General features: G+C 38.8%; 1 protein-coding gene and 1 long non-coding RNA gene across 30 annotated transcripts in view; one reads left to right on the forward strand and one right to left on the reverse strand.

Annotated features, from left to right (window-relative positions):
- TSBP1 (testis expressed basic protein 1) overlaps positions 1-27,307 on the reverse strand; it is a 219,772-nt gene that overhangs the window by 96,241 nt on the left and 96,224 nt on the right. For all 29 annotated transcript variants that reach the window (XM_042938383.1, XM_042938378.1, XM_042938375.1 and 26 more), the window contains 2 exons: positions 23,413-23,433; positions 14,815-14,835 (listed from right to left, as the gene is read on the reverse strand). In XM_042938383.1, coding sequence (XP_042794317.1) covers positions 14,815-14,835; positions 23,413-23,433 — 42 coding nt within the window. The remainder of the gene's footprint in view (positions 1-14,814; positions 14,836-23,412; positions 23,434-27,307) is intronic.
- Positions 4,092-27,307, forward strand: part of LOC122219743 — a 94,485-nt gene continuing 71,269 nt past the window's right edge. The window contains exon 1 of the long non-coding RNA XR_006202535.1: positions 4,092-4,239. This is a non-coding gene — a long non-coding RNA (uncharacterized LOC122219743). The remainder of the gene's footprint in view (positions 4,240-27,307) is intronic.

Genomic DNA, 27,307 nt, shown 5'->3' on the forward strand with positions numbered 1-27,307 from the left:
TAGTTTATTTTCATTGTGATATAATATTCCATTGTACGAATATACCACAATTTATTTATCCTTTCTACTGTTGGTAGACATTTGGGTCATATATATATATATATATATATATATATATATATATATAATAAAATATAATGTTTATTTATTTATTTGGAGAGAGAGAGAGCATACGTGAACAAGCGGGGGAAGGGCAGAGAGAAAGGGAGAGAGAGAATCCCAAGCAGTTTCAGTGCTGTCAGCCTGGAGCCCCACGTGGGGCTAGATCCCACCAACCGCAAATCATCAAATCATGACCTGAGCGAAATCAAGAGTTGGTGATTTAACCCACTCAGCCACCCAGGCAATCCTGGGTTATTTTTAGTATTTGACTATTAAGAATAATGCTACTTTGATCATTTCTGCCCATTTATCTTGGTGTGCAATGTATATAGCTAATAAGCTTTGGATAAATCTAGAAGTAGAGTTTCTTGGTCATAAAGTGGTTTAACTTTAGTGTATGGTATCATACCTTTTTTCCCCCCAAAATAAATATATCAGTTATACTCCCATTAGCAGTAGTTTCTACTGCTTCCTATTCTCAGCAACACATGGAATTGTTCATCTTTTTAATTGTAGCCATCCTCGTAAGTGTGTAAGGTATCTCATTGTGATCAATATTTGTATTTTCCTGATGGCTAAGCTACTAAGCACCTCTCCTTTTTATATGCTTTCTTTCATTTATTTTCTTGAGACCATTTGCATATTCCTTTTAGTAAAGTACATTTTCAAACCTCTTGGTGATTTTTCTATTGAGCTATCTATCCTTTTCATACTGATTTATAGAATCCTTTGTTTTGTGGATATTGGTGCATTTTCAGGTGTATGGGTTATACATATTTTCTCCAACTCTGTGTCTTCCCCTTTAACTGTGGAAGTACTTTTTGATGAACAGTTCTTACTTTTAATATATATCAACATCACTTTTTTAGGGTTACTGCTTTTTGTCTTCTGCTCTTACCTAACCTAAGGTCATCAAGCTATTCTATGTAATCCTTCTGTAAGCATTTTTGTTTCACTTTTCACATTTAGAGCTAATCTGGCTAGAATGGATTTTGTGTATGATGTGACTTACAGATTGAGTGACCATCCCAGTTAGCCAGGAACTGAATGGAATTCCTAGGATGCAAAACTTTCAGTGCCAAACCAGAAAAGTTCAGAGCAAATGAGACAAGTTAGTTACATTAATGAGGAGTCAAGGTTTATTTTCCCTATTGATATTAAATTGATCCAGTACTATTTATTGAAAAAAGACTTTCCTTGTCTCAATACTATGAGGCAACACCTTATTCATAAAATTGTTTTCAGTTATTCATGGAATTGTTTCTGAATCCACATTTCTGTTCCCCTGATCCATTTGTCTGTCTTCACCCCAATATTAGTCTGTTTTAATTACAGTTGCTTTATAATAAGACAATACCTGATAGAATCTAAGTTTTCCTGCTTGCTTTTCTTTAAGTCTTGTACTCCATGATTCTTTGCTTCCCCTTAAATGATACTTTTTGATAAGTATGTTTTAGAATCCGTAATTTTTGACAAAACCAAACTTCTTTGGTTTTTGATTACCTTGAATCTAGAGTTTATGCTTTGAAATATTATCATTTTTATAATACGGAGTTTTCCAATTGATGAATAGGACTACTATTTATTTAAGTCTTCTTTAATTTCTCTTAGTGAAGTGTTGTAGTTTTCTATGTAGAGGCTATGCACACCTTTTATTAGATTCACATCTAGGTATTTATTACTTTGATGCTACTATACATGGTATTATTTCTTAAAATTTCATTTTCTAATTTTTCTTTACATGTGTATAAAAATAGTAGTTTGTTGATAATGACTTTTCATTTAGCAACATTGTTAAACTGTCTTATTCATTCTAAAAATTTATCTGTGGAGTCTTTTGGATTTCTTATATGCATAATCATATTGTCTGAAAAAATGAGGTTGATTTTTTTTTCTTTCAAATGTCAATGCTTTATATTTCATTAAAAAAATCTCATTGAATGGTTCAGACCTCCAGGTCTACTTGGTTAGAAGAGATAATACTGGGCATCCTTGTTTTTTATTTCTGAGAAGAACTTAAAAGTTTTTGAAATTAAATATGAGATTGCCTGAAGTTTTTAAAAAAGCCTTTTCAGATTAAGGAAGTCCTCTTCTATTTCTGGTTTGCTAAACAAGTTTTTTTTTTCCCCCAATACACCAATCTGTGCTATATTGGTTTCTTACTGCTTCTGTAACAAATTGCCACAAATTTAGTGACTTAACAACCCTGAGGTTCTGACTCCAAAGTCAGGCTTAGTGGGCCACAATCATGTCATTGACAGGGCTGTGTTCTTCTGGGGACTCTAGGGGAGAATCTGTTTCCTTGCTTTCTCTAGCTTCTAGAGACTACTTGCTTTCCTTGTCTCATGGCCCCTTCTATGTTCAAAGTGCATCATTCTGTGCCTCTTCTCTGACTCTGATCCTCCTGCCTCCCTCTTATAAGGATTCTTGTGATTACATTGGGCCCAGCTGGATAACTCAGGCTAATCTTCCCATCTCAAGATCCCAAATGAATCACATCTGTACAGTCCTTTTTGCCATACAAGGTATCATAGGGGTTCCAGAGATCAGGACATGGATGTGTTTGGGGTAAGGGGGAGTATTATTCTATTTAACATATGTGGTGAATCACATTGATTGATGTTGGATGATAAAGCAATCTTGGATTATTAGAATAAATCTAAGTTGGTGACATATGTAAGAGAAAAAATACTTTGTAATTTTTCCTCTGAAAATTGTTGAGACTTCATCTATGGTGTAGCGTATGGTCATTTTTTTAATGTTCTGTTTCTATTTGAAAATCATATACCTTCTGCTGTTGTAGGATGTAAGATTTTATATACACTTACAGTATCAAATCTGTTAATCATGTTAAAATCTTTCCTATTCTGTTTGTGCCTGGGTGTACACATTTTATCAGTCAGTGAAAGAAAAACATATAAATCTCCCAAATGATTGTGGATTTCTCTCTTTTTATGCTTTCGTGATTTGCTTTATATATGAGACTAAGCTATTATATATACAGTTGAGTCTTGAACAACACATGTTTGAACTACAATGGGTCCACTTACACATGGATTTTTTTTTTTTGCTATTGTTAAAAATATTTATTTTTCTAAAAGATCACACAAAAGTTGGGAAGAGAAAGAAGTATGTCAACTAGCCTACCGTCAAAATTTGGGCTGAGGAAGGACAAAGAGCTGCCTAAAGAAACTGATAGCTGGAGCAAAGTGTAGAAATTGAGACGGCAATGGGCCAATGGCACCAGAAGTCTGGGTCAGCCACATGGATGAGCACCACCGAGGTGCCGTGTGGACATCAAAGCTGTTGGTCCCAATTATTCCTCCTTTTCAGTAAAGGAGAAGCAGGAGCTCATTGTTTAGACATGAGCTTCATGGTCTTGTGGCCCTTTCTGTATTCTCCCAGTTTCTACTATTGAATTTCTCAGTGACCACACTCTGGGTGGTGCCCCCATCTGGCGTTGTGGGGCGACTGGGAAACCTCCAGGGTCTGAGTGGTGAGTGCAAAAGCTCTGAACGTCACATCTGTTACACAGAAGGTGTGCTGCGCTTTGAGAGTGCCGACTGTGTATGTAGTTACTATCCGGGCTCCCCTTCAGGAGCTGGGACAATGAAGTGTGTATCCTGCTTCTCGCAAATCCTGCAGTTGCAGTGAAGGTGTGCAGGTGCGCTGAGGCCAAAATTTCAGAGGACGGCTCCGTAGTGGTAGCCTCCTGTGCGCTTCACCAGTCTCGGTAATGCAAGACGTCCAGCGACAGCGTGGCGGCGCCCTCCAAGCTGAGCCTCGGCCGCTTGCGGCGCCTATCCCGGCCCTCTCCCTGGGAGCGTGGCTACCAGGGTCACCCGGGTCGCTGGGGCTGCCGCGGCGGGAGAGGCGCAGCGAGGGGCGGGGCCAGCTCGGCGCCGGCTGCAGGCCGGGCCTTCTGGGCGCGGGGAGGGGGGGGCGGGCATGAGTTCCTTCATCGCCGCTGGTTTACTGCTGCCACACCGCCCGCTGAGCCACTGCTCTGCCCTCGCCTGGTAGGTGGGGCTCCGAGCGAGGTTCCCAGGGAGGCCCCGGAGTTGGCTGTTTCTGGCCTCGTGGTTTGGCAGCGGCTCTGCTCCTCGCCTGCCGTGGCTCTATTCCGGATTTTTTAGGGTACAGTATTGTACACGTTTTTCTTTTCCTTCTGGTTTACTTAATAACATTTTCTTTGCTCTAGCTTACTTTTGTTGTAAGAATATAGTATATAATATGGAGAATACAAAATATGTGTTTGATTATTTATGTTATCGATGAGGCTGCAGCTCAACAGGTTATTGAGTTTTTAGGGAGTCAAAAGTTAGAACCAGATTTTCTGCCGCACAGGGTCTGCAGGTGTTCAAGGGTCCCCTGGTATACAAGTTTAGAATTGCTGTATTTTTCTGGCCAGTTGAACCTATTATCGTGTAATGTTTATCTTAATCGCTAATGCTTTTTGCCTTAGATTCCTGAAATTAATATATCAATAACTACTCTCTTTAGATTAGAGTTTCTGTGGTATTTTCCATCTTTTAAATTTAACCTTTTGCCATCCTCATATTTTAGATTTGTCTCTTGTAAACATGTGTTTTAATCCAGTCTGATTATCCTTGTGTTTTAAATGGAATCAGTTGATCCATTTGTAATTCAAGGAATTATTGGTATAATTGACTTTAAAACCATCTTACTACATGCTTTCCATCCATAATACCTGTAATATTTTTCTCTCCTTCCCCAGCTTTGTTCCCTCCCTCCCTTACTGGTTAATTCCTCCTCTTTCCTGTCTTCTCTTCTTTTACTGGTGGACTGTCTAATTTTTTCATTTTCTGCCTCTTTAGCTTTATATTTTATATTACTGTAGTATTTTTCTAGTTGTTACTATAGAGAGTACAAACTGCAACCTTGGTTTATCAAAGTCTGATAAAATTAGTATTTTTATCTCTGTAGAAAACAAGCACACTTTATTTATCCTTGTCTCTGCTTATATGTTATTACTCATTTATTTTAATTACACACAAATATAAACATTAGCATCTATGTTAAAAACCCTCAGGATGTTATTGTTTTGCAGTCAGTAGTTATTCAGATTGTGTATTTACCTTTTCAGGTTTGATATGCCTTACAGCAGTTTTGGAACTTTAATCTAGGAGATTTAGAAGGAATTTTGTAATTAATTTTACTTTTTTTTTTGGCCTGGAATTGCTTTTATTTCAGCTTCATATTAACAATATTTAGGTTTTGTATGTAATTAAATGTTGGCAGTTTTTTTCTTTCAGTATGTTGAAGGTTTCATTTTCTTTTATTCTGGTTACTGTTGAGGAGAGAGCTCTCAATCTTACGGTTTATCAATCTGAAGGTATACTCTGAAGGTTTTAAGACCGGCTTTTTAACTTTCTTAGCAGTATTATTCTGGTATCCTAGATCTTATTTTGTTTTTAAATTTATCTAGTTTGGAGTTTATAGTGATTTTTACCAGATGTGGTAGCGTATCTTTCTGGTATTGGGAAATTCCTTCTTACAGTATTCCCCGGTCCCTGTTCTTTCTCTTTTCTCCTCTGGCATATCAATTATGCAGATGTTTGATCTTTTCTCTGTAACTGGTATTACTCTGATATGCTTTAATTTATTCTCAATATTTTCTTTTGGCCCAAAATTGGTTCTTTGAAAGATGACTAAAGAAGGTATTAACCCACTGGCAAGAATGCTAAAAAGAGAACACAAATTTACCAGTATTAGGAGTGAAAAATGAGACATCTCAGTAGGTTCTACATGATGCCGTGTAGCTCTGTTTTTTGAACCTACCACACCATATGCTTCACTTTTCTCATTTTGCATATCACAACTTCTGCTAAAAATCATTGTTCTGTGTTTGCTTACTGTAACCAGATAAATAGTATTAAAGTGCCACCAACTTATCAGTAAAGAACTTCAGCTCTTCAAAAAGTTTTAGCATTACCGAGAATTTATATTCTTTTATTTTTTCATTTAATTTTCTTTGCAGTAATCACTAATGTAGCTCCAAAATTAATGCCTGAAGTGTATAGTCTTTTTTTTTTATTTTTTTATTTATTTTTTTTTATTTTTTAATATATGAAATTTACTGTCAAATTGGATTCCATACAACACCCAGTGCTCATCCCAAAAGGTGCCCTCCTCAATACCCATCACCCACCCTGCCCTCCCTCCCACCCCCCATCAACCCTCAGTTTGTTCTCAGTTTTTAACAGTCTCTTATGCTTTGGCTCTCTCCCACTCTAACCTCTTTTTTTTTTTTTTTTTTCCTTCCCCTCCCCCATGGGTTTCTGTTATGTTTCTCAGGATCCACATAAGAGTGAAACCATATGGTATCTGTCTTTCTCTGTATGGCTTATTTCACTTAGCATCACACTCTCCAGTTCCATCCATGTTGCTACAAAAGGCCATATTTCATTTTTTCTCATTGCCACGTAGTATTCCATTGTGTATATAAACCACAATTTCTTTATCCATTCATCAGTTGATGGACATTTAGGCTCTTTCCATAATTTGGCTATTGTTGAGAGTGCCGCTATAAACATTGGGGTACAGGTGCCCCTATGCATCAGTACTCCTGTATCCCTTGGATAAATTCCTAGCAGTGCTATTGCTGGGTCATAGGGTAGGTCTATTTTTAATTTTCTGAGGAACCTCCACACTGCTTTCCAGAGCGGCTGCACCAATTTGCATTCCCACCAACAGTGCAAGAGGGTTCCTGTTTCTCCACATCCTCTCCAGCATCTATAGTCTCCTGATTTCTTCATTTTGGCCACTCTGACTGGCGTGAGGTGGTATCTGAGTGTGGTTTTGATTTGTATTTCCCTGATAAGGAGCGACGTTGAACATCTTTTCATGTGCCTGTTGGCCATCCGGATGTCTTCTTTAGAGAAGTGTCTATTCATGTTTTCTGCCCATTTCTTCACTGGGTTATTTGTTTTTCGGGTGTGGAGTTTGATGAGCTCTTTATAGATTTTGGATACTAGCCCTTTGTCCGATGTGTCATTTGCACATATCTTTTCCCATTCCGTTGGTTGCCTTTTAGTTTTGTTGGTTGTTTCCTTTGCTGTGCAGAAGCTTTTTATCTTCATAAGGTCCCAGTAATTCACTTTTGCTTTTAATTCCCTTGCCTTTGGGGATGTGCCGAGTAAGAGATTGCTACGGCTGAGGTCAGAGAGGTCTTTTCCTGCTTTCTCCTCTAAGGTTTTGATGGTTTCCTGTCTCACATTCAGGTCCTTTATCCATTTTGAGTTTATTTTTGTGAATGGTGTGAGAAAGTGGTCTAGTTTCAACCTTCTGCATGTTGCTGTCCAGTTTTCCCAGCACCATTTGTTAAAGAGACTGTCTTTTTTCCATTGGATGTTCTTTCCTGCTTTGTCAAAGATGAGTTGGCCATACGTTTGTGGGTCTAGTTCTGGGGTTTCTATTCTATTCCATTGGTCTATGTGTCTGTTTTTATGCCAATACCATGCTGTCTTGATGATGACAGCTTTGTAGTAGAGGCTAAAGTCTGGGATTGTGATGCCTCCTGCTTTGGTCTTCTTCTTCAAAATTACTTTGGCTATTCGGGGCCTTTTGTGGTTCCATATGAATTTTAGGATTGCTTGTTCTAGTTTCGAGAAGAATGCTGGTGCAATTTTGATTGGGATTGCATTGAATGTGTAGATAGCTTTGGGTAGTATTGACATTTTGACAATATTTATTCTTCCAATCCATGAGCAGGGAATGTCTTTCCATCTCTTTATATCTTCTTCAATTACCTGCATAAGCTTTCTATAGTTTTCAGCATACAGATCTTTTACATCTTTGGTTAGATTTATTCCTAGGTATTTTATGCTTCTTGGTGCAATTGTGAATGGGATCAGTTTCTTCATTTGTCTTTCTGTTGCTTCATTGTTAGTGTATAAGAATGCAACTGATTTCTGCACATTGATTTTGTATCCTGCAACTTTGCTGAATTCATGTATCAGTTCTAGCAGACTTTTGGTGGAGTCTATCGGATTTTCCATGTATAATATCATGTCATCTGCAAAAAGCGAAAGCTTGACTTCATCTTTGCCAATTTTGATGCCTTTGATTTCCTTTTGTTGTCTGATTGCTGATGCTAGAACTTCCAGCACTATATTAAACAACAGCGGTGACAGTGGGCATCCCTGTCGTGTTCCTGATCTCAGGGAAAAAGCTCTCAGTTTTTCCCCGTTGAGGATGATGTTAGCTGTGGGCTTTTCATAAATGGCCTTTATGATCTTTAAGTATGTTCCTTCTATCCCGACTTTCTCAAGGGTTTTTATTAAGAAAGGGTGCTGGATTTTGTCAAAGGCCTTTTCTGCATCGATTGACAGGATCATATGGTTCTTCTCTTTTTTTTTGTTAATGTGATGTATCACGTTGATCGATTTGCAAATGTTGAACCAGCCCTGCATCCCAGGAATGAATCCCACTTGATCATGGTGAATAATTCTTTTTATATGCTGTTGAATTCGATTTGCTAGTATCTTATTAAGAATTTTTGCATCCATATTCATCAGGGATATTGGCCTGTAGTTCTCTTTTTTTACTGGGTCTCTGTCTGGTTTAGGAATCAAAGTAATACTGGCTTCATAGAATGAGTCTGGAAGTTTTCCTTCCCTTTCTATTTCTTGGAATAGCTTGAGAAGGATAGGTATTATCTCTGCTTTAAATGTCTGGTAGAACTCCCCTGGGAAGCCATCTGGTCCTGGACTCTTATTTGTTGGGAGATTTTTGATAACCGATTCAATTTCTTTGCTGGTTATGGGTCTGTTCAAGCTTTCTATTTCCTCCTGATTGAGTTTTGGAAGAGTGTGGGTGTTTAGAAATTTGTCCATTTCTTCCAGGTTGTCCAATTTGCTGGCATATAATTTTTCATAGTATTCCCTGATAATTGTTTGTATCTCTGAGGGATTGGTTGTAATCATTCCATTTTCATTCATGATTTTATCTATTTGGGTCATCTCCCTTTTCTTTTTGAGAAGCCTGGCTAGAGGTTTGTCAATTTTGTTTATTTTTTCAAAAAACCAACTCTTGGTTTCGTTGATCTGCTCTACAGTTTTTTTAGATTCTATATTGTTTATTTCTGCTCTGATCTTTATTATTTCTCTTCTTCTGCTGGGTTTAGGCTGCCTTTGCTGTTCTGCTTCTATTTCCTTTAGGTGTGCTGTTAGATTTTGCATTTGGGATTTTTCTTGTTTCTTGAGATAGGCCTGGATTGCAATGTATTTTCCTCTCAGGACTGCCTTCGCTGCATCCCAAAGCGTTTGGATTGTTGTATTTTCATTTTCGTTTGTTTCCATATATATTTTAATTTCTTCTCTAATTGCCTGGTTGACCCACTCATTCGTTAGTAGGGTGTTCTTTAACCTCCATGCTTTTGGAGGTTTTCCAGACTTTTTCCTGTGGTTGATTTCAAGCTTCATAGCATTGTGGTCTGAAAGTATGCATGGTATAATTTCAATTCTTGTAAACTTATGAAGGGCTGTTTTGTGACCCAGTATATGATCTATCTTGGAGAATGTTCCATGTGCACTCGAGAAGAAAGTCTATTCTGTTGCTTTGGGATGCAGAGTTCTAAATATATCTGTCAAGTCCATCTGATCCAATGTATCATTCAGGGCCCTTGTTTCTTTATTGACTGTGTGTCTAGATGATCTATCCATTTCTGTAAGTGGGGTGTTAAAGTCCCCTGCAATGACCACATTCTTATCAATAAGGTTGCTTATGTTTATGAGTAATTGTTTTATATATCTGGGGGCTCGGGTATTTGGCGCATAGACATTTATAATAGTTAGCTCTTCCTGGTGGATAGACCCTGTGATTATTATATAATGCCCTTCTTCATCTCTTGTTACAGCCTTTAATTTAAAGTCTAGTTTGTCTGATATAAGTATGGCTACTCCAGCTTTCTTTTGGCTTCCAGGAGCATGATAAATAGTTCTCCATCCCCTCACTCTCAATCTAAAGGTGTCCTCAGATCTAAAATGAGTCTCTTGTAGACAGCAAATAGATGGGTCTTGTTTTTTTATCCATTCTGATACCCTATGTCTTTTAGTTGGCGCATTTAATCCATTTACATTCAGTGTTATTATAGAAAGATATGGGTTTAGAGTCATTGTGATGTCTGTATGTTTTATGCTTGTAGTGATGTCTCTGGTACTTTGTCTCACAGGATCCCCCTTAGGATCTCTTGTAGGGCTGGTTTCGTGGTGACAAATTCCTTCAGTTTTTGTTTGTTTGGGAAGACCTTTATCTCTCCTTCTATTCTAAATGACAGACTTGCTGGATAAAGGATTCTCGGCTGCATATTTTTTCTGTTTAGCACACTGTAGATATCGTGCCAAGCCTTTCTGGCCTGCCAAGTTTCAAAGGAGAGATCAGTCACGAGTCTTATAGGTCTCCCTTTATATGTGAGGGCACGTTTATCCCTTGCTGCTTTCAGAATTTTCTCTTTATCCTTGTATTTTGCCAGTTTCACTATGATATGTCGTGCAGAAGATCGATTCAAGTTACGTCTGAAGGGAGTTCTCTGTGCCTCTTGGATTTCAATGCCTTTTTCCTTCCCCAGTTCAGGGAAGTTCTCAGCTATAATTTGTTCAAGTACCCCTTCAGCACCTTTCCCTCTCTCTTCCTCCTCTGGGATACCAATTATGCGTATATTATTTTTTTTTAGTGTATCACTTAGTTCTCTAATTTTCCCCTCATACTCCTGGATTTTTTTATCTCTCTTTCTTTCGGCTTCCTCTTTCTCCATAACTTTATCTTCTAGTTCACCTATTCTCTCCTCTGCCTCTTCAAGCCGAGCCATCGTGGATTCCATTTTGTTTTGCATTTCGTTTAAAGCGTTTTTCAACTCCTCGTGACTGTTCCTTAGTCCCTCGATCTTTGTGGCAAGAGATTCTCTGCTGTCCTGTATACTGTTTTCAAGCCCAGCGATTAATTTTATGACTATTATTCTAAATTCACTTTCTGTTATATTATTTAAATCCTTTTTGATCAGTTCATTAGCTGTTGTTATTTCCTGGAGATTCTTCTGAGGGGAATTCTTCCGTTTGGTCATTTTGGAGAGTCCCTGGCGTGGTGAGGACCTGCAGGGCACTTCCCCTGTGCTGTGGTGTATAACTGGAGTTAGTGGGCGGGGCCGCAGTCCGACCCGATGTCTGCCCCCAGCCCACTGCTGGGGCCACAGTCAGACTGGTGTGTGCCTTCTCTTCCCCTCTCCTAGGGGCGGGATTCACTGTGGGGTGGCGTGTCCCGTCTGGGCTACTTGCACACTGCCAGGCTTGTGTTGCTGGGGATCTGGCGAATTAGCTGGGGTGGGTAGGCAAGGTGCACGGGGGGTGGAGGGGCAGGCTTAGCTCGCTTCTCCTCAGGTGATCCACTTCAGGAGGAGCTCTGTGGCAGCGGGAGGGAGTCAGATCCGCTGCCGGAGGTTTGGCTCCGCAGAAGCACAGAATTGGGTGTTTGCGCAGAGGGAGCAAGTTCCCTGGCAGGAACTGGTTCCCTTTGGGATTTTGGCTGGGGGATGGGCGGGGGGGATGGCGCTGGCGCCTTTGTTCCCCGCCAAGCTGAGCTCTGCCGTCCGGGGGCTCAGCAGCTCTCCCTCCCTTTGTCCTCCAGCCTTCCCGCTTTCCGAGCAGAGCTGTTAACTTATGACCTCCCAGACGCTAAGTCGCGCTTGCTGTCGGAACACAGTCTGTCCGGCCCCTCCGCTTTTGCCAGCCAGACTCGGGGGCTCTGCTTGGCCGGCGAGCCACCCCTCCGCCCCGGCTCCCTCCCGCCAGTCCGTGGAGCGCGCACCGCCTCGCCGCCCTTCCTACCCTCTTCCGTGGGCCTCTAGTCTGCGCTTGACTCCGGAGACTCCCTTCTGCTAATCCTCTGGCGGTTTTCTGGGTTCTTTGGGCAGGTGTAGGTGGAATCTAAGTGATCGGCAGGACGCGCTGTGAGCCCCGCGTCCTCCTACGCCGCCATCTTCCGAGGATCGTATAGTCTTTTAATTTGTTGAAACACATCTGAGCATCTGTCCAGTTTCTTGTCTTTCAAAGACATCTTCCATAAATTTCTCAGTATTTCAACAGGACTGTTCAATCTTTTGCAGAATAATAGTCATTTTGGGATTTTTGTCACTAATGAGCTGGGAAGACACAATTTAACCTTTGTATTGAATTGCATGTGTTTTGGATCTCTTGAGTTTCTCTTCCTTGGATTATATCTTTGTTTTCATGGAGTACATTCACCTGTTTCTTCTGAATAAGGAGGCCATGGGAGATGAAAATTTTATGACCTTGCATTTATGAAAATAACACCATTTGACCACATTTGTTTGATAAGATTATGGGGGATACAGAATTCTCCATTGGAATTATTTACATTGGAATTTGAAAACAGTGGTCCCTTGTTTTCTAATTTTGACTGTTGCTATTGAGCAATCTGATGCCATTCTGAATCCTGATCCCTGGTATTTGTGAACTTTTCTTTATTTTCAGTGTTCCAAAAATACATGATGCGATGTCTTGGTGTGTGCCTTTCCCCACATACTGTGAAGAGCCCTGGTGGACTCTTTCAATTTTAACTTTCATGGTATGAAAATCTGGGTGACTGTTCTCTCCCCAACCCCCAACAAAAATGGTTTGTTTTGATCAAAAAAATGTTTGCTCTATGACTGGTACTTTTGTTAATGTGGAGTAAATCTTCCTAAATTGTTCTTTTCTTTTCTCTTAATTCCTATTTTCTGTCTGTTTTTTTTTTTATTCAGTTGACTTTGTAGAATTTTACTGACATCATTTTCCAAGCATTGTACGGAATATTACTATTTAGTTCTTTCATATTTTTAATATCCTACACCTCTTGTTTTCTTCTAATATGCTTTTCATACCACTCTGTTGTTGATTCACAAATGTCCTGCTCTCCTGTTAAAGAAGAACAGATCTTTTGGAGCCATTACTTTGTTTTATTCCCATCTTCTGTGTTTTATTTCATTTGCCTCTCTGGACGTTTTGTGTTGTGTTGTTTTGTTTTGTTTTGTTACCAAAGACTGCTCCTTTGTTATGTCACAGATTTGCAGAGGCAATGTTAATTTCGGATTTTTTTCTCTTAATAACAATGCTGGCTAAAAGGATTTTTCAGGTACATGTTAAGAAATCTTATCCACACTACTCTCCTCCTTACTAGTAGCCACTTGGAATTGAAGAAAAATCTATTCCCTCAAGGAGTTACCAGTCTTGTAGTATCCTCTGTAATGAAATTGTATCTGCTGGTGCATGTCCCCATTGAATGGAGATGATGTCTGGATGAAAGAGACATGCAGGGCAAGGTATGTGGGAAGGGGCCCACTGCCCTTCCTGCGCTTCTTCCTTGTGTTCACCAACCCACCAGAAGCTCTTAAAAATATGTGTATCATGTTACAGCCATTTTATAGATTATTGTGTCACTTTTACCTTTAATATCCTACCTCTCTTTTTCCTTGAATGTACTTTATATCACCTTACTCTTGATTTATGAGCGAATTATCTCATGTATCTTAAATATATTTTTAGGTCAACATTTTTCTCCAAACTTTCTTGATTTCCCTGATTTCCTATTTATTTTATGATGGCTTAATTTTGGTCTTTTGGTTTAAAGTCTGTCTTACAGAGTCTTATGATCCTTGGGAGTCCATTTATATTAAATGTGCGCATGGCTGCAGATCACCACCTGGGCTAGTTAGATTTCTCTGAACAACCCTTCATATAAGAGTCAGTTTTGGGGCACCTGGGTGGCTCAGTCGGTTAAGCATCTGACTTTGGCTCAGGTCACGATTTCATGGTTTATGAGTTTGAGACCCGCATCTGGCTCTGTGCTGTCAGCACAGAGCCCACTTCAGATCCTCTGTCCCCCTCTCTGTCTGCCCCTCCCCCGTTCACGCTATATCTCTCTCAAAAATAAACATTAAAAAAAAAAAGAATCAGTATTTTCCCTGTGGTAGTTCATTTTCTCCAAACATGGGTTATCTATACTTTCTGAGTTTTCTGAGTACATTGGGAACAGGTGTAGGACCTGGCTCTTACTTTGTCCCTCTGTTGTCAGATATCATCCTGATTTTAAATGTATAGAAACTCCCTGTATCCAGGGTTCCTTTGATCTAACCTCTCTTGAGCATACACCATTTTTCTTCTCCTCTGCAGTGTGGGACCAAAGTAGAAGCTTGATTGAGAGGAATGGAAGAGATGATTTTATAGAGTTATTTTAACATATTACCAGCTGATCATCCACCTTCTTAATAGGTGGATAGTCTTAATATCCACCTTAACATGCTTGACTGAAATGTTACCTGGTCCCAGGAAATCCTGAGCCTTCTCATTCTACTGTCTACCATTAGCCCTCTTGAATTTGCTTAGGATTCATGTTTTGTGGATATTTTAATTATTACTCATCTGTCTGCACTTCAGCTGTAATAGTTTTGTTTCAAATTTTCATCTGCTTGTTTCTGTTGCTATTTCTTAGATATCATAGTTTTGCCTTAAAAAATATTTTCTTTCAATTGAATGTGTTTCCAAGAGTGCATGGAGGAAAATGAAGTTTTTCAGTACCCCAGTAATACTTACAATGACAGGATTTAAACTGTTATGACAGTCGCTATCAGAGCAAATATTTTTTCCATTCCTTAGATACCAGAGTATACTAGCAATAAGAGATAGAAAAGGAACTTACCTGTTTGTCCTGAGATCGTCTCTACAGAAACAAACAAAAACAAACATATGGGCTAACTTAAAGATGTTATTACTGTTTTTCTCTAATTCTCTAAACAGCAAATTTACAAAGCTATTAAGGATGATAGCCAAAGTATACAAGAATCTCTTGTAGGATGTTATGACAGCATAGAATATTTGAGATTTGAAAGAACTAACTGACAAGTTTTGAAGTCACAACTGAAATAGAAAACAAAAATATACATTGATTGTCTATTAGAAGATTAGCTTTCCTTAATATCTTTCTAAAATCAATCTGTAGAATGCAAAATTTACATGAATTTTTTAATTTCTTTTATATCAAAGTACATGTAATTATTTTAAAAGTCAAATTACTTGATGTAAATAAAACCAACAGTTCTCTGACCCATCCCTTCTTACTTCCTGTTTCCTTTTAACTTACACTTAACTGGGGGGGGGGGGGCTCTAGAACTAATATTTAGTTGTACAATGTCTGTATGATACTTCATGATTCCTCAAATTTGGATAATGGATGTTGGATTTCAGCTATGGGCAGTAAGTATTTACCTCCTTTTATACCCTTTCTCAATTCACTTCCCCTCTCCCTATTTATCCAATAAGCCTGGCTCAGTTTTTATGGTAAATCAGTATATTGTGTTAGCAATATAACTATGTACATAATGTTGACCATGTAAATAATGTTCATTATTGAGTAATGTATTATAAGAGCTTTCCTACTCGAAGTTTTCTTTTCTCTCCAGTTGATTATTGACATTTTGGGAGACTTCGTTGAGCATTTTTTCATGTTTATGCCTTTTATTATTCTTTGCCAGTCATTTTAGTGGATTTCTGAAGGAAAGAGAATAAAATGCCCACTTTCTTTCTTTCTTCTTTTAGTGACATACACTTAACATGCAGTGTTACATTAGTTTCAAGTGTACAATACAGTGATTCAACAATTCTGTATATTTCTCAGTGCTATTAAGTGTAGTTTAATCCTCTTTGTCTGTTTCAGCCATCCACCCACCGGCCCACCTCCCTTCTGGCAACCATCAGTTCGTTCTCTGTATGTAAGAGTTTTTGTTTTTGTTTTTGTTTTTGGTTTGTCTCTCTGTTTTTGTTTGTTAGTTTGTTTTGCTTCTTAAATTCCATATGAGTGAAACCATATGGTATTTGCCTTTCTTTCTCTGACTTACTTTGCTTAGCATTTTACCCTCTAGATCCATCCATTTTTTTGAAAATGGCAAGATTTCATTCTTTTTCATGGCTGAGTAATATTCCGCAGTGTGTGTGCATATCTGTGTGTGTATTTATATGTGTGTGTGTGTTAGAGCCTTATTGTAAGCCATTGGTTTATGTGATTGTGTGGGCTGGCTTGACAATTCTGAAAATTTAAAGCTAGGCCATCTGCTGGGGGTGGCTGAAATACTTAAGCTCAGCCTGAGATTGTTGTCCACTGGGGAATTTCTTTTTCATTAGGGAAGCCTCAGATGGACTCTTAGGGCTTTTCAGCTGATTGAATCAGGCCCACTCAGATTTACTTGGAATTAGATTATGAACTTGAACCACATCTACAAAATACTTTCCCAGCAATACTTCGCTTCATGTTTGAATAATTTGAGACTGAAGCCTCAAAAGACAATTGCAGTCCACTCCTTGTCATTTTAGCACCAATACACATTACCTTAAACTATACTTAATCTCCTACTAAAGATAATAACAAGGTTATATATTTCCAGTTCACATGATACAACTTGCATACAACCAAAAACATGCTCAGTTTTCCCCAGAAGAGTGTGCAAGGTCCTTGGGTGTAGTTCACTCTTCTTTGATATTAAATTCTGTGAAATTAACTTAACTTTGTTAATCTATCTTGTATTAGATGTTAAGTGGATAAGATAAAAAATAAAAATACTTGGTTAATGTGTATATAAACATAAAAAATAAGGAAAAAATACTCATAATCCTTGTTTCTGCAACTGGTTACGTGGTTGTAGTTATTGTGGGTATTGATAACTACCTTATTCCACCACTCATTCCATATTTTCTTTGCCTTCAGCAAACAGTTCAACTGGTCTTTGTTCTTTTCCTGGCCGGGTGACCCAAACTTTCATTTTGAGAGTTCTGGGCCATTATCAGTCCTGCTTGCATGGAGTTGTTTTAGTTTTCCACTGACTTAAATCAGAGGGTATAGTAATACTAAGAGATACCTAAGAGATATTTTTACTGCCATTGCATTGTAGGAGCCCGGTTCCCCCTTGGTAATTGGGATTGGTCACTCCAAAGTAAATAATCCGTTTGTTTGCTTTTTGATTCAAAGGCATGAGGAACCCAAAGTAGCTAGTTGGTATTCTCTAGTTCCAGTTCGGTGGAATTGTTGTATCCTTGTGGAAGCATTTTTTCCTTTGGATCTATGATCTCTAGACTAACAAAGCCCAAGTTCATGGTGATGGAAGGCAAACTTTTTGCTCGTGGATCACTAGGACTAATAGTCAATGAAGCCAATTCCATTTAATTCCTCGCTGTATATTGGACAGTGATTTAGAGTATGTATAACATCCTACAGGACATTACCTCAGCCAGACCAGGTATCGTCATCTAGTTGGCACTGTAACTGAATCCTCAAATACCTTAAACTCCTCTGTCAAGCCAGCTGCATTAAGATGATGGGAAACATGAAAGGACACGTGACTTCCCTCAGAAGGGGCCCATTGTTAGACGTCATTTGCTGTAAAGTGAGTTTCTTGATCAGAAGCAATGCTGTGTGGTAACCATGGTGGTGGATAAGACATTTTGAAAATCCACTGTTGGTGTTTTGCATACAGAGAAGGACAAACCATATCCAGAGTGGTTATCTATTCCAGTAAGAACAAAGTGCTACTCCTTCCATGATGTAAGCGGTCCAGGGCATTTAACATGCCACCTGGTAGCTGGCTAACCCCCCCATAGCATGTTGTCATATTATAGACTCAGTGCTATTTTCTCCTACTGGCAAATTGTGCAGCTGGCAGTGGCTATAGCTAGGTTGGCCTTGGTGAGGAAACATCCATGTTGCTGAGTCCATGCATAACCTGCCATCATGATCCCTTTGTTCATGATCCTACTGGGCAAAAAAGGATAACTGGTATCCACAGAATGGTTCACTCTATCCATTTTATTAAGATCCTTGTCTGATGAGGTTACTCTTGTGATCATTCACATGGGCCATAAATCTTTTTATATTATTTTCCCATTCAGAGACATCTATCCACATACTTCTTTCTCACACTTCTTTGTTATCCGTCTCCCAGTGTTCCTTCCAAATCCCTGATCATCCAGCCAAACCATTGGCCACAGCCTACGAATTTACATAGACTCTTATATCTGGCTATTTCCCTTTTCAGACACATTAAACAATCAGGTGTACTGCTCGAAGTTCTGTCCACTGGAAGGACTTCCCTTCATGTGCCTTCAAATACGTCTCAGAAAGGGGATATAGGGCCATTGTGCATGTCCAACTTTATGGCTTGGTGGTTCAGACAACAAACAGCCAGTTCATGATTGGCAGCTCAGGTCTCATGGCACCTTGGTAGCCCTTGGTTAAATATTCGGTCTCTACCAAGATTTAGTGGCAATCCAAAAGCTTTTTCTCAAAATGAGAATAGTACTTGCAGAGGATGGCAGATATTTACTTTAAAATCCTAAGGGCTTGCCAAAGGCTCCAAACAGCATTTTCTACCACTAACTACCACTACCACTTCAAGCACATCATATCTGCTGGATCATACAGCCTAGGTGGCTGAGCAACTTGCATGGCATGTTCCCTGTGCAAGTTGCCTGAATCTGTCGCTTTGCCTTTACTTGTTCTGGGGCCCACTCAAAACTAGCAGCTTTTCAGATCACTCTGTAAGTGAGCTGAAGTAGCCCACTCAAATGGGTATCAGGTTGCCTTTGAAATACAAAGAGGGCCACTAAGCATTGTGTTCTGTTTGTTTGTTTTTTTCCCATTGGTAGGAGGGTCCAGAGGCAACAACTTAGCCCTTGCCATGGAAGATCTATCTTGACATGCCCACAATGCTGCACCCCATCAAATTTTACTGAGATGGAAGGCCCCTGAATTACTGTTGGATTTATTTTCTACTTCTGACCTACTTATGTTTTATCTACAGTAGTTCCTTCCCCTTATTTGCCAGGTCTAGTCAGCATGGTGTCACCAATATAACGAACTACATTAGAGAAGGGAAAAGTGATGACAGTTCCTGCAGACTAAATTATAATACAGGGCTGTAGAGTTGACATGAACTGAAGTAGGACAGTGTAAGCATACTGATTATCTTGTCAACTGAAAGCAAACTGCCTCAGGTGGTCCTTACTAAGAAGTACAGAGAAAAAGAATTACCTGGCAGTTTGGTAGCTGCATGGTAACAGGGATGTGTTGGTTTGTTCAAGCAATGAAACCATAACTGGAACAGCATTGCAGTTTGAGTCATTATTTGATTAAATTTATGATAATCTACTTCCATTTTTCAAGACCTGTTAATTTTCTGCATAGGCCAAATAGGTGAGTTAAATGAGGATCAAGTTTTTGGCGGTGGCAACAATGGCTGCTATCCTCTGGGAATGTGGTACTGCCTTTGGTTTACCATTTTCCTAGGTACAGCGAGCAGTTTTAGTAGGTTCCACTTGGCCATTGCTAGCATAATAGTCCTTACTCCACAGGAACCAATATTGTAATTCTGACAAGTTTTTAAATATATCTATTCTCATTGTGCATTCTGAAATTGGATAAATAACCATAGGATGGATTTGGGGACCCATTGGTCCCACTGTGAGATAGACCTGAGCTAAAATCCATTAATCCCTTACCTTCATAAGCCCCTACTCTGACTGATGGACCATAGTGATGTTTTGGGTCTTTAAGAATTAGCGTCAGTTCAGAGCTAGTGGACAGTAATCCCTGAAAAGTGATTATTTCCCTTTCCCTAATATAGAGTATTTCTGGAAATTGGCCCTAGGTCCCTTTGTGAAAGGCTTGAGGAAAGATTAATATTAAACACTTGGCAATATAGCAAGGTCTGTCCTCAAGGGGATCTGGTCTCCACTTCATTCTCTGAATTCTAGATCTGCAAACTGGCTCCTGTCTGAGAACTCATTGAAGAGCTTTGCACTTTAGTGATTCAAGTTGGACTTCTATTCGCTAGACCTAGAACTCTTACGTTAATATAGATAAAGTAAGAATCCAGAAAACTGTCCATTTCTTTTCTAGGGACACCATTATCAACTAGCCAAGGTCTTAGATCTGTGAGAGTCAGACTGTTCTGATTCCTGCTTTGGCTGTCATTCAGCTGTGCTCTTAAAGGCCATCCAACTGATTGAATCAGGGCCACCCAGATTATCTAGAATAGTCTCTCTTATTTAAAGCCAACCCGATTACAGACTTTAATCATATCTACAAAGTATCTTTACAGCAACACCTAGAGTAGTGTTTGAAGAACTGGGATTATCCCTAGCCTATTTGACATCAAAAGACCATAACAATTGGGAATCCACATTTTGACTTTCTGTACTAAATTGCATGTTTTTAGATTTCTTGATTTCTTCTTCCGTGGTTTACATTGTTTGTTTTGACGGAGTATATTCTCCAGTTTTTCCTGGAGAAGGAATGCATGGAAGATGAAAATTTTGAGACCGTAAATCATTCAATGTTTACATTTGCTCGATAGATTTCTTGGGGGTTCAGATTAACCCGTTGGGAGTCTTTTAGAATTGAGAAGCATTTGCTCCATTGTTTTCTAGATTTCGTGGTTACTCTTGAGAAATATGATGCCATTGTGATTGCTCTTTTATATGTGTCAATTTTTCTTCATTCCTAGCATATTTTGAGAACACATGCTGTAATTTGATGTGTGCCTTTTTTTCACTGTTCATTGTTCAGGGACCTTAGTGGGCTTTTTCAATTTTGATTCTTGTGGTATTAAAATCAAGGTGATTTTCTCATACCTGTTTTTCCTTTTTTCTTCCCACCATTAAAAAAAAATCTCTTGTCTGGCACTTCTATTATTGTGCAGTACATCCTCTTGAACTGATTTTTTTTTTTAATTTTCTTTTTATTTCTATTTTCTGCTTTAAAAAAATATTTTTTTGCTTCATTTTGTTTTCTGGAAGTTTCTTTGACATTATATTCCAACCATTTTACAGAATATTATTAAGTCACCTGCTTCTATTTTTAATATTCTGTAGCTCATTTTTGTTCTCTGAGTGTCACTTTTTTATATCATCCTGCCCTTTTTCCAAGATCAGTATCTGCTTAGGTGTCTAAAATGCTTTAAAAAATCTTTTCACTGTTTTGCTGAATTTTCTTGGTTTCCTCTAATTACCTATATTCTGTATAATTCATTCTTCATTTTTAAGGTAGAGTCTGTTCTGCAGTATCTAGTGATCATTGGAAGTCCATTCATATTGAAGAATTTAATTCTAAATAGCTGATCATGTGCGCATGGATAATGATTGTCACCCAAATCAGTTGGCTTTCTCTGGGTAACCCCCAATATCAGAATCTGTAGGTCTTTCTTCTAAGGTAGTTCACTTTCTCCTTTGAAGAGTCATGTATCCTCCTTAGGTATGGACAATAAAACTGTCAAAGTTCTTTCAGTACATTTTGTTTTCTGTTATCAGGATGTTTCTCTGTTTTTACCTGTACATAGAGGCCTTGTAGCCAGAGTTCCTTTGATTCAACCTGTCCTTAGGATTAACCCCTTTTCTTCTACTCTGGTATGTTATAGGTACCAGAGTGGAAGCCTGGTGGAGGAGATGATTTATATAGATCTACTTAAACAATTTTTTCAAAATTATCCTTTCCTTAGCCACATCTTTACATCTCTGGCTTAAATCTTACCTGGTACCTGATAATCCTGGGTCAGTCTGGTTTGTGCTGTTTATGATTAGGCCTCTTGAATTTACTAAGGATTGGTGTTTTGTATATCATCTATAAGTTTTTTGTGTATCATATATAAGTAATAACTAATCTAGCTGTTTACGCTTTAACATTTTTTTTAACGTTTTTATTATTGAGAGACAGAGAGACAGAGCATGAGCAGGGGAGGGGCAGAGAGAGGGGGAGACACAGAATCCAAAACAGGCTCCAGGCTCCCAGTTGTCAGCACAGAGCCCTATGTGGGGCTTGAACTCATAAACCGCGAGATCATGACCTGAGCCGAAGTTGGCCGCTCAACCGACTGAGCCACCCAGGCATCCCAATGCTTTAACATTTGTTTTAAATTTTCATCTACCTATGGTTTATGTCACTTTTTTAGACTTTTAAGTTTTGCCTTTCAAAACTATACTTTCTCTCAATGTAGAGTGATTTCAGAATTCAGGAAGGAAAATTAAGTTTTTCAAATTTTCATGTGTAACTTCAATCTCACAATTATATTTTTTTAATGAATGTCTTGATAAGACTGTTACACTCAATTTCTGGAGAAAAAATACCTCTTTCTAAGAAACCAAGCCTACTAGAGATAAGGGACAGAAAAGGAGCTTACTGCTTTGTTCTGAGCTGTTTCCGGGAAAACAAACACAACAAACATTTAGCTAAATTAGAGATGAGATTGCCATTTTCTTTGTTTCTCTAAAATAAGAATTTACAATGGTAGACATGACGACAGCCAGAGAATGCAGGACCCCCATGTAAGTTGGTAATAAATGCACATAGTATTTGAAAATCAACTTATTGACACATTTGGAAGACATAACTGAAACAGGATGGCAAATAAGTGTTAGGTGGTGTTTGCTCATTAGAAGCAGATTAATTTTGCTTTATATCTTTATAAAGGTATGCACTAGAATGTGAAATTTATATGAGTTGTATTTAAGTTTAATTTTTAATGTATCAATATATGTACTTATATTTAAAGTCAAATTGTTTTATGTAAATTAAATTCACATAAATTAAAACACTAGGCTTCTGGCCCATCAAATCTTATCCTCAGTTTCCTTTTCATGATTTGTGTGTTAAGGGGAGGAAGCTGTTGACAAATATTTAGTTCTAGAATCCCTACCTAATATTTTATGATTTCTCCAATTTGGACAAGGTACACTAGTTTCCTCTTGTGGGAACCAAGGTTTCACTTCTTTTTCTACCCTTTTCCCCCTTCTTTCTCCTTTTCCTATTTCTCCAACAAATAGAACATGTCACATTTAAAAAATATATTAATATGTTATTAATATCATGCCCATGTAAGTAATCTTTAGAGCTGTGTTATATGCCAGCTTTTCTGTGTAAATTTTTCTTTTTTCTGCAGTTAGTTTTTGCAGTATTTCTTGTTTTCCTAGACGGTTTTACAGGTTTGTGCTGCTTATAATTTTCTTAGCCATTTAACCAAACTCTAGAAGGGAGCCTACAGATTAGAAACAGAAAGACCCTGATAGGTCCAGGGTCTTTCCTAGAATATAAATAATAACCTAAGTGTAATTTGCCTGAGAGGAGATTAACATTTTCATTCTCTAATCTAGTCTAGAGGAATGAAAAAACTGTAAATTTAGTTTGACAACCTGCAAAGGGGGAAGGCTTCTTTCTATCTGGGAGACTGAAACCTATGTGAAAGTTTGAAAATTGGCTTACCACTGGATTCTGGAGTCTTAACTGAAACACAAAACAAACACAAAATTGTTATCTGATCCTGCAAAAAAGACTAGTTTCTCCAATAGACTTTTCATAGTGAGTACAGTGCAGCATTGACTTAATCAGATGTATTATTAATTAATACATTTAATACATTTATTTAATTATTAATTAATTAATTAATTTAATACATTAAATAATTGTTGTAATCAAAGTGCTATATTTTCAAAATTTAAAACTGGTTAATTGTATTAATCATGCCTCTCTATTTTCTGTATTTCTGATGCTTAGACATCTGGGGACTTGGTGACTGTAGAAAAACTGCCCCTTCTGTGTCTAGCCAATTCCTAAGGATCTTAAAATTAATTCTCCTGCCAGCACACTTTCATCTGCAAACTGACAAATCCAGAGCCTGTTCCCTTATTGGGCTCTTACACCCTGGCCCACTATTTGTGTGCCCTAATCTCCCGGAGGCCAGGACTTAGACAATTAGTGTCAACTACTATACCCTGCAGCCTGCTGAAATTATTCAAACAAACCTACACAACTTTTTATAGGTTTGTGCCTTTTATATTTTTCCTAAACCTGCTTAGCTTGCTTTCCACATCTTGCTCATTTCCTCCCCTGAAAACCATAGTAAAGACTCTTGTCCACCTTCCCCCGTCACTCCTTATGCCCCCTGAATGACCCTGGTGCTTCCCCATGTGGCCCTGCCTGGCATGGCATGCCCTCTCTTCATGGGCACTGAGAAGCTGTGAGAAACAAACTGTTTTCAATGCAGTCATCTCTCGTCTTTACTATTGGCATTACCATTCATGAATAATAATAAAACCTACATTTTAAAACACTAATGTGGCATGCTTATAACAAAAAACATCTGTTCCTCACCGCAGCCATTTGCAATCAGATTTGTTCTCCTGAATTATATCTATTTCATATTTAAATGTAGGCTCTTTCTGCAGTAAATAGCTTTTTTAAAATGTGATTTCTTGACTTTAGGTTTTTGATTTTTTATTTTTTAAAATGTTTATTTTTGAGAGTGAGAGAGACAGAGTACAAGCAGGGGAGGGGCAGAGAGTGAGGGATACACAGAATCTGAAGCAGGCTCCAGGCTCCTAGCTGTCAGCACAGAGCCTGATGCAGGGCTTGAACCCATGAACGTGAGATCATGACCTGAGCTGAAGTCAGATGCTCAATCGACTGAGTCATCCAGGCACCCCGACTGTAGTTTTATATCGTATCTACTAACTTTAAACTCTGAAAGATGAGGCCTTCCTATTCTTCCACTTAATACTTCACCTCCTTTTCCTTCCTGTGATAGGCAGAATTCTGTGATGACCCCTAAGCAGTCACCCATTCATTGTTAAGTGCCCTCCCCTTGAGTGAGGGAAGAACCTGGAGCTTGCTTCTGGCAAAAGAACATGGACAGTGCAACAGTGTAGTCACTTGATAATGTTACATTGTTAAGACTCACTGTTGACTGACTGGAATGATAGATTCTGGCTTTGGAGAAGCTGCCTGGTTGTGAATCACATGTGGGAGGGCTATGGGGCAGGGAACCTAAGTATCACTGGGATCTGAGTGTCTGCAAGTGACAAGTGTAAGACACAAGAGACCTCAGAAAAGAGTATAGGAGACACATGGGGTGTGGCAAAGTCATGTAACAAATAGGAAATTTTAGTCATAGAAGGATGAGAGTGATATTGGGGAAAACACTAAAGGAAATGTTGAGGTAATAAAAGTAAAAATGTCTGATGGAAGGATGGAAATACAGAATGGAATGAAGGTAACAGAAAAGTAATATGTGGCTGAACTTAAGCAGATAGTGACTGACTAAAATGATGATGATGGTGATGGTGATATATCGAGGGGTTAAAGTAAATGCAGTTTTAATGAGCATGACGAGAACGTAGATACGTAAGAGAAAAGAATGTTCAAATGTTCTTCTTTTTAATGTTTACTTATTTTTGAGAGAGAAGAGACAGAGAGAGAGAGAGAGAGAGCACGAGTGTGGGAAGGACAGAGAGAGAGAGGGAGACACAGAATCCAAAGCAGGCTCCAGCCTCTGAGCTGCCAGCACAGAGCCCAGCACAAGGCTTGAACCCATGAACCCCGAGATTGTGACCTGAGCCGAAGTCGGACGTTTAAATGACTGAGCCACCCAGACGCCCCCTCAAAGGTTCTTATAGCTTTTAAATCATCTTGTTAAATTGCAGTGTTAAATGTAGTAATTTATATAAAAGTTTTATAAGACAAGGATGAATGTTGTCATCTCTATGGTAATCCCTAAAAGAATTATAAGATAATGTGTAGCTAACATGCTATGAGATGAGGAAAATAGAATTATAAAAACAAATCATTTCAAAAGAAGGCAAAAAAGAAAAGAAACAAGACAGAGCATTAGTAAACTGTTAGCAACATGATTTAAAAAGTACAAATATATGAACAAATGGTCTAACTATTTAACTGCATGCAAATGGTCTAATTATTTCCATTAAATGGAAGTATTTTCAGACTAGATTAAGAAATAAAATCCAAATATATATATTTTTTCATTCTTATTTTTCTTTTTGCTATTCTGATTGGTTGAATTCCACTGCCCTGTCTCTGAGTTGACTGCTCCTTTCTTCTGCTTCATCTGACCTGCTTTTGAACTCCTCTAGTGTATTTTTCAGTTCAGTTATTGTGTTCTTCAGTTCTGTCCTTCTCTCTGAAGTTTTCACTTTATTCATTCATTCTCTCAAGGTTGGAGACTATCTTTATGAATTACTTTGAACTCTTTATCAAGTAAATTATCTGTCTCTGTTTCATTGTTTTTTCTCCTGAGGTTTTATCTTTTTTCCCCCCTGAGGTTTTTTTTTCTTTCATTTGAAACATATTCCTCTTTTTTTCTTCATTTTGCTTTGACTCTCTGTGTTGGTTTCTAGGCATTAGCTACTTCTCAGAATCTTGAAAGGTTTGCCTCTTGTGCAGGAGATGAACCTTATCACTCCATCCTGCTTTGGCTCTTGGTTGTCTCTCAAGCCTTTATGATTGTCCAAGCAGACTATTTTACTTTTAATAACTCCCAGTAATTGAGGGTGTGCCAAGAGTAGTCAGTGTCCCAAAGGGGAGGATCTCAGTCAGCACCTAGAGTCAGGCTGATTGGAAGCCAGACCCTCACAGAGCAGCTGTTAATGAATGCAATTATGTACAGTCTTGTGGGACTACAAGACTTCCAAAGCCAGGTGATCTGGAGGTGTCCCCTGGACAGCAGTTGTGAAAATCACTGGTCTAGAGGAGTGTATAAGCTCCCTTGTAGGAGATAATGGTTAGGTGTAGTGAGGTAGAAGGAGACTGCAGAGATGGTATTGTCTGGCTTAAGTTTCCTGAGAGTGCCTCTGTAGCCTCTAGATGTGTGCCAGAGGTGATGTCCACCCCTAAGTCTGAATCTCTAGGACATGCAAATAGGCCTCTTTCCCACAAAGGCTGGGGTTGTGTTTCAGTGCTGTCCGTGCAATACACTGGGGTTATAGCCTACCAAGAGCTATCTCTGAATGTTACAGTCTAATGGGACCTAGGAAGGCAAGCTCTCTTGGCCCTCAGAGCCAGGTGACAAACAGGTGTCCCCTGGGCACTGGATGCAAAAACCAGGGCACCAGATATAAAAAGAGGGACACTAGGCATCTATAAGAGCTCCCCACTGAGAGATGCTACTACTCTGAAGATAGTGCTTACCTGCTGAAGTCTCAGGAAAGGTTTACAGTCAGCTCTTAGATATATGTTTAACTAGCATCCTGTCCCTCTCAATCTGTCACAGAAAGATGAAGCTCCTGAGTTTGTTGCTCTGCCTTGGAGGTAGTAGCTGTTTAAGAGCCCTTTCTTCATTGGTTACAACCCTGTGGGACTTGTGTGA

The sequence above is a fragment of the Panthera leo genome, chromosome B2 (assembly GCF_018350215.1).
Source record: "Panthera leo isolate Ple1 chromosome B2, P.leo_Ple1_pat1.1, whole genome shotgun sequence".
Classification (NCBI taxonomy): domain Eukaryota; kingdom Metazoa; phylum Chordata; class Mammalia; order Carnivora; family Felidae; genus Panthera; species Panthera leo.